Raw genomic sequence first — 7,700 nt, 5'->3', positions numbered from 1 at the left:
CGCGTGTCTCCCATATCCTGCGACCAACACAGCTACCACGCCACTGCAAGGCTTTGGTCCTAGGTGCTCTGTCACGTTCAGGGTCTTCAGGGAGCCGAGACGCTTGAGATCGGGTCTGAGGTGCTCTGCTTGGCCTTAGCCCTCATAAACCTGGGGCTTTGTGTGCTCGAAGTTCTTGCAGGCCTCCTTCGTCACTCGGGACCGCTGGTTTTATTGCTGCCTCTTGCTGCCAACTCAAACAAACCAGGCAATCACAGCATGTTAGATCACTGGCAAGGGCAAAAGAAACTTTCCTGAAGTCAGTTGCTATTGTCCTGTTAAGGTGTCCAGCGGAGATCAAGGGGGACAGGAGGGCTCAGCTGTGTGGGGACACTCTCGCAGACTGGGGACACTCTCAGCTCCAGGATCCCAGTGGGGCTGGGATCCCAGAGCTCTCAAGATGGCACCAGGTGGCGAGACGAAAGGCCAGGCCTCAGCTGTCACCAGCACAAAACCGGCTTCCTTCTTTGCAGCCTCGGCAGAGATCAAGGACCGGCTGGAGGGAGGATGGGCCAGGGGTTAGGACACTAGCCTGCAACTCGGGTTCAAGGCCCAGTTCTACCACAGACTCCCTGTGGGAGAGTCGCTAGGTGGCGCTGTGCCTCAGTTTCCCATCTGGACAATAGAGGCAGCAGCACTGCCCTGCTCTGCCTCCCAGGGGGCTGGGATACATCAAAGACTGAGGAGTTCAGGAGCTGCAGTGATGGGAGCCATCCAAATACCCAAGATGGCTAGGCCAGGGGGTCCCTCCAGGGAAGGCCTCCCCTGGCCTAGTTTTTAGATCCTGCCCAGACCCAGCCCTACCCTCTGAGCCAGCACGACTTCCTCCAGCCCCTGGGGTCAGCGTGCTGGTGGCTGCGTGCCCCTGCCTCTGCCAGCCCCTGCCCCTGTTACGCTGTAGGGGCTGCAGAGCGGGAGGGGATCTTGTTCTTTTCCCAGCCGGCACTCGTAGTCTGGTCCTGTTGGGTTGCCAGGTTCTAGGCACAGCCCGTTGGCAAAAGATAGGGGCTGCGAGGGGCGCTCGCCCCTCAGCACCCTTAAATCCAGGATTTCCCAGGGAAAGAAAGCCAGCTAGGGCACTCCCAGGCTTTGATCAGCTGCCCGGAGCAAAATCACCTGGACGGTGGAGATACACAAGCACAGTTAAAGGGACAGCGCCTGATTAGAAATCACGGGTCAGACCCGGGGGTCCTAACCTGGCAGAAATCAGCAGGAGTTTGCCATTGACAAGCATGGTGTGTCTCGGGGGGCGGAGACACTGCACTGGTCAGTTTCCATACAGTTTCTCCTCTCCACTTCTAGCACTTTTTAAAACCAGAAATCATAAAGCATTTGACAGATGGGGAAACTGAGGCACAGAAAGAGGACTCTCGTCCCCCACCCCCAATGAGGCCTCCTAGGGTCAGAGCCAGGAGTAGGCCCCGACTGCCCAGCGAGGCAGCAGTGTCTAGTGGTTGAAGCAGGGCGTTCCCACTCACCAGGCACTGGCTTGCTGGATGACCTTGGGCCAGGCAAGACCCTTCTCTGTACCCGTTCCCTGGCTGCAGGGAAGGAGCGCGGCTTGCAACGTGCTCAGGTCATCATTCACTCTCCTGCCCTAACGCAACAGCGCAATGGTTACGTTGCAACCCCCCTAGGCTGAGGGAAGTTGATTTGTTTCCATTGGAATTTAAATTCAGGGCAACATCAGCACCGACATTATAATTTTGTTCCTACAAAAAAAACCTGATTTTGGGACCCAAATGCTAACCTGACACTGGCCCTTTAAAATACCACTCTCCCCCCTGACCCACCACCCCACATACATATGCTGGGCCTGATTTTGATTGCCCTACCTCCAGGGTAACTAGATTGGTCACCTGGTACAGTGACTTAGCCCAGCACAAAGGGGTGCTAGCCACGGCAGGGCCAATGGAGAATCAGACCCCATTGGCTCATTCATTCCTGGTTCACCCCAGAGCCTGTGCTCCAGCCGGGCTTGCTGCATGCACCAGGATTGGCTTTGAAAGTCTCACCTTAGCAGTGGCTGCAGGTAAACAGCTTAACAGAGAGTCCAGTAGCATGGGGGGGGGGGGGGGGGGGGGAAGAGGCACCTTTGTTCCACCTGCCCCAGGAATGAAGGAGGAGTCTTGCCCTGCCCCTCGGGAGGGCCGGCCTTCAGTCACTACAGTGTCACATACACACCCAAGGCAGCTCTCCTGCCTTGCACAGTTCAGTCCACACCCACTACACGGCTGGACTCAGGAGCGCAGGAGAGAGGAGATTGGCCAGCCTGTGTCGATTGTGAGGGGTGTATTGGGGTGATTCAGGAGCTCAAGGGCCGACCGGTGCCTGCAGGATTCCCCCTCCCGGCCTGTGCGAGCTGCCGCTGGCTGATTGCATGGGGCCGTCCCCGTTTCTGTGCCACGGTGCGTGCACTCAGGGTGAGCAGAGTTGCATGGAAGAGCACTGACAGGGAATGGGCTGGCTTCGGGCGAGGATGGCTGTGCCGGCCATGTGGTGAGCAGAGGGGCCGCTCTCCTCCTCCGCGCGCCGGGTGCTGTACGTCCCCACTGCCACAACCCTCACCCCCTCAGCTGGGAGGAGAGTGTGTTGAACATGCAAGCAGGGGGGATCGGGCGGTTGAACAGTTCGTCCTGGCCTGACTTTGGGAACAAATCCCTGCTGGACGCTAAGGGGCTGAGCGGGGATGATGCGGCCTCTGTCCCGGTGGACAGGATCTTCGGCCTGCGGATCCTCATCTCCAGCATCTACTTGGTGGTGTGCGCTGTGGGGCTGCTGGGCAATTCCATTGTCCTATACTTGGTCCGGGCCCAGAAAGGCCGGCCGGCCTCCGCTATAGACGTCTTCGTCTTTGGCCTGGCGCTGGCCGACTTCCACTTTGCCCTGACTCTGCCCTTCTGGGCGGTGGAGACGGCCCTGGATTTCACTTGGCCCTTCGGCAATGCAATGTGCAAGCTGGTCCTCACCTTGACCGTCCTGAGCGTCTATGCCAATGTCTTCCTGCTCACCACCATGAGTGTCACCCGCTACTGTTCCGTGGCCTCCGCCGTCAGGCCCGGCCTCAAGCTGACCACCAACCTGGCCAAGTGGATCACCGTGGCTCTTTGGGCCGTGGCCTTGGGAGCCACCATACCCACCGCCATCTTTGCCACAGTGACAGATGTGGTCGGGGTGGAGTTGTGCCTGCTCAAGTTCCCCACCAACCGGTGGCTGGGGGTGTATCACCTCCAGAAGGTGTTGGTGGCCTTCGTGGTGCCCCTGGTCATCATCCTGGCCTCCTACTTGCTGCTTTTGAGCTTCCTCCAACAGCACCGGGTCAACGCCAACAACCCCAGGAGGCAGAGCCAGATCGCCACGTCCGTCTGGCTAGTAGTCACGTCCTTCTTTGTCTGCTGGTTCCCCAACCACGTGGTAACCTTCTGGGGAGCCCTGGTGAAGTTCGGGGCTGTCCCCTGGGACAAGACCTTCTACTTCCTCCACACCTACATCTTCCCCCTCACCACTTGCCTGGCCCACAGCAACAGCTGCCTCAATCCTGTCATCTACTGCCTGATGCGGAGGGAGTTCCGCAGGGCTTTGAAAGATGCTTTCTTGAGCCTCCTGGCCCAGGCTTCCTCCTACCTGCCTTCCTCCACCGGCCAGGCAAGGGAGGAGGGCACCGCCCAGGTGGCACTGCCCCTGCACCGGAGGGGCAGCCCCAGAGGCCTACCGGTGGCAGAGAAGGAATATGCCCTGCTGTCCACCACCTTCACTGTCGTGCCTGAGCTGAGAGCAGAGGAGGCCAGCCTGCAGGGTGAGGTAGGGACGGCCCTGGGGCGGGTTTCAACTAGGAAATGCTCGAAGTGAGCGCTGGTGAATCACGGCCTCTAAGACACACGGATGGCTTTTGCGCTGACAGCAGAGGAGCCTGGGCTAGCAGGGCACGGGGCTGCCATTAGCACTGGTCGTGCTACGGGCTGTGATCTTTTGCACCCAACCTAACGAAGTCTGTTGCGATGCAGGCTGGCGAAAGCAACAATTCCACCATATTCCTGTTAGGAATGCCTGGACCTGACTCTGCAGCTGGAGCTTCAGCCAGGGCTCCTTCCTCGAGCCCTAACACTCCTAACACTCCAAGACTTGCAGGGGAGCAAAGAGGGACTTTGTGGCTCTTACTTCCACAGTGCGTCCCACAAAAGTCCCAGAGCCAAGTGAACCTCTTCCCTGCTGACGACCGGTCTGATGAGCCGGATGGTATCTGCACTCGAGTTTTGTGGCTCCCTCCTTTATGTTTCCATTGGCTTCATTTGCCACCGTCAGCTTCTGATAGGGCAGACGTCACAGGAGACCCCGTCCCGTCATGGTCTTGCCACAGAGGACTCCAGATTTTAACGAGGACTTCAGCACATGCCTGTAGATCCCAGGACCTTCCCTGCTTCCACCCACCTCTGCTTCCACCCACCACTGCTCCTCTTTACCTCTCTAAGGAGGGTGCAACAGGCCTCTGCACCTCCTGCCAGGTCTGCGGCGCAATGGCCAAACCCCGACGCAAGAGCCTTTTACAGAGCGACACCTCCCACAGGCCCGGCGTGGCACCCTCACCAAAGAGGGCCAGCTGGGTTTCCTCTTCAGAGTCCTGCTGGCAGCTCTGGGGTGGGAGGGACGTCTACGCTGAGCAGCACAAATCACGTCCCTGGTTCGGGGCAATTCCCCCCAGCCTAAGCAGTGCAGGGGGAGTGAGGAATTGAATTACAATCTCCCAGCAGGCCAGTGTCCCCGACCCACCCGCCCACAAAGTACATGGGGTCAAAACAATCGTCAACTGCACTGTAACTCCAAGGCCAATGGGGCTGGTTACCCCAGGGGTCAGGCTGGCTTAGTAAATGGTGCCATAACCTTTCCTGGGCAGAGGGGTGTGTGCGTGTGTGTGTGGTCCCTCCAGACAAACTCATCTCTGAATACATTTCTGGGGTTCCTACATGGCACGTTCAACACATGGGGTCCTTGCTAACTCACCTTAAACCCCAGATGTCCTTGTTCTTATAGCTAGCTCTGTTCTGCCGGGCACCCCCCCAGCCTCGAACCCTGGACAGACAGAAGATGGCTCTGTTTTCAAGGCTGGATTCAGCAGCAAGATCAGCTGGGGAAGGAAAAACAAAAGCCAACTTGCTGGCTTCCAGATTTATGGGGCTTGCGTGAGGTATTATCAACTTCAGCCTGTGTCAAAGTCTAAATCAAGGCGGCACTGACGCTGCTGCCAGCACCTAATTTAGCTCCAGGACAGAGGTTAATGAGGAACAGCACCGTGGCTAAAAACATTACCCCGCATAATGCTTCCAGCTGTGTGGAAGCACAAGTGTTAGTCAGGCCGAGGCCGCTCCCCTCCCACCCGAACCGCTGGAGCAGCTGGATTCCTTAGCAAGGGAACGTTCCACAGCGCTATCCAGCACATGAAGGGTTAAAAGGGTTAAATCCATCCTAAGGGCTTGATTGTGGTTAGTGCTGAGCTCCATCAGCTCCTATTGAAGTTGGGTAGGAACGTCGGGGGTGGGGAGAGAACAAACCCGTTCGGCATGCAGGATTTGTGCCCACTGAACGAGTTTGGCAGGATCTTCCAAGCAAATGGCGTTAAATCCGTCGAACTCCGAGTGTGGACATAATAAAGGTGCAATGTGACTTAGGAGATAGAGCACTGGGACTCAGGAGACTCTACCGCTGTCCTGCTGGGTGACCCAGGGCAAGTCAAGGCCCTGCTCTGTACCTCAGTTTCCCCACCAGTAAAATGGGATGATCCCAACCTCCTTCGGAAAGTGCTTTGAGATCTGCTGATGAAAAGCTGTAGGAATTATTATAATGGTAAAGCCCTTCCCTTTTGGTCACAGGGACCCTGCCTCCAGGAAAAGAGATGTTTTACCCCTCTAGTATGGCTATAGTTAAGCACCTTTATACCAATAAAACTGATAGTGTCATACTGCTTTAACTAGACCAGTGTAATTAAAGCTTGTGTGTAGAGAAGCTCTTCGGGAAAAAAATATGATTCACTTGTTCCTGTAGCTATAATTCACTCCCAGCCATCTGATTTATATATTGCTCTGCAATACTGCAATTAACATGGGCCGTATAGGTGGAGGCAGTGGGGTGGGGTGATAAAGGACCATCAGAAAGGGACAAATCAAAAAAGTAATCAGCTCCCATCCCTTGAGCAAACACAAAATCCCAGCCCGTCAGGGGACAAGCAGGGCCCATTTCCTGTTTACAGAAATGAAATTTTGATTGGAGTCAACCCAGGGCCACTGTTTTGCTGGGGAAGGAGCAAAGCGCCAGCCTAGATGGAGGAGTTTAATTGCACCAGTGTCATGACTAAGGGGACAGAAACTTTTGCGGGTCTCAGTACTCACAGTCAGAGGTGGATTTTCCCAAAGAGCCCCCTCTAGGTACCAAAATAAGTGGCTCCATTGTCAAGGGAGCTCAGAACATTAAATTCTGGCCTTAAATAGCCTAATGGGATGCTGAGCACTTGTGAAAAATCTGGCCCTGATTTAGAGGCATCAAGAGGAGATGAGCACTAGGGGAAATCATAGAAGATTAGGGTTGGAAGAGGGAGGCAGAGGAAGTTGGAGGGGGAGGGATAGCTCAGTGGTTTGAGCATTAGCCTGCTAAACCTAAGGTTGTGAATTCAATCCTTGAGGGGGCCATTTAGGGATCTGGGGCAAAAATCTGTCAGGGACAGTACTTGGTCCTGCTGTAAAGGCAATGACCTTTCAAAGTCCCTTCCAGTTCTAGGAGATAGGTATATCTCCATATTTAAAAAAAAAAATTCTTTAGAAGGGACCTCAGGATGTCATCTAGTCCAATCCCCTGCTCAAAGCAGGACCAACCCCAACAAAATCATCCCAGCCAGGGCTTTGTCCACTGGGCCTTAAAAGCCTCTATGGGTGGAGATTCCCTAGGGAACCCATTCCAGTGCATCATCACCCTCCTAGTGAAATAGTGTTTCCTAATAGCCAGCCTAGACCTCCCCACTGCAACTTGAGACCATTGCTCCTTGTGCTGTCATCTGTTGCCACTGAGAACAGCTGAGCTCCATCCTCTCTGGAACCCCCCTTCAGGTAGTTGAAGGCTATTATCAAATCCCCCCCTTCATTTCTGCAGACTAAAAAACCCCAGTTCCCTCAGCCTCTCCTCATAAGCCACGTGCCCGAGCCCCCTAATCATTTTCATCGCCCTCTGCTGGACTCTCTCCAGTTTGTCCACATCCTTTCTGTGTTGGGGGCCCAAAACTAGACACAAGACAAATCTGGCTTGACATAGGCATAAGGGGAAGCAATGGTTAAGTTAAAAACAGTATTGACAGGAAGACATTTCTTTACCAGGGAAGTGTGGCCAACCCCAAGTGTTCAAAATTCAGGAGGTTGGGTTGGTTTTTTTTAAGCCAATCACAAGATTTTGGTTGATCATTGACAAACTTCTCTCCTATTTAACCCATCTATGGTATCGTTCAAAAATCTTGAGGCCAGAAGGCTGATAGCAGATTTTCCATTAAAACTGATGTTTGAGGGGAAAAATCAAGTTTTCAGCTGCTCTTTGCAGACAGTTTGATGTTTCATCCAAAAACTGACCCCCCCGCCCCCCCCCAAAGTGAAACATTTTGTTTTGGAAATGCCATGTGCTTCATAGGA

The 7,700-nt window shown here is 54.7% G+C and overlaps 1 protein-coding gene across 1 annotated transcript; it reads left to right on the top strand.

Annotated features, from left to right (window-relative positions):
• The first annotated feature begins 2,637 nt into the window (after window positions 1–2,637).
• RXFP4 (relaxin family peptide/INSL5 receptor 4) lies at window positions 2,638–3,888 on the top strand. Its single transcript, XM_032792233.1, has one exon. It carries the CDS (start codon window positions 2,638–2,640, stop codon window positions 3,886–3,888), a length of 1,251 nt encoding a protein of 416 aa, XP_032648124.1.
• Window positions 3,889–7,700: the final 3,812 nt, after the last annotated feature.

This window comes from Chelonoidis abingdonii, chromosome 11 (genome assembly GCF_003597395.2).
Source record: "Chelonoidis abingdonii isolate Lonesome George chromosome 11, CheloAbing_2.0, whole genome shotgun sequence".
Lineage (NCBI taxonomy): Eukaryota > Metazoa > Chordata > Testudines > Testudinidae > Chelonoidis > Chelonoidis abingdonii.
Note: the sequence above shows the minus strand (reverse complement) of the source record. Positions and strands in the feature narration are given on the sequence as shown.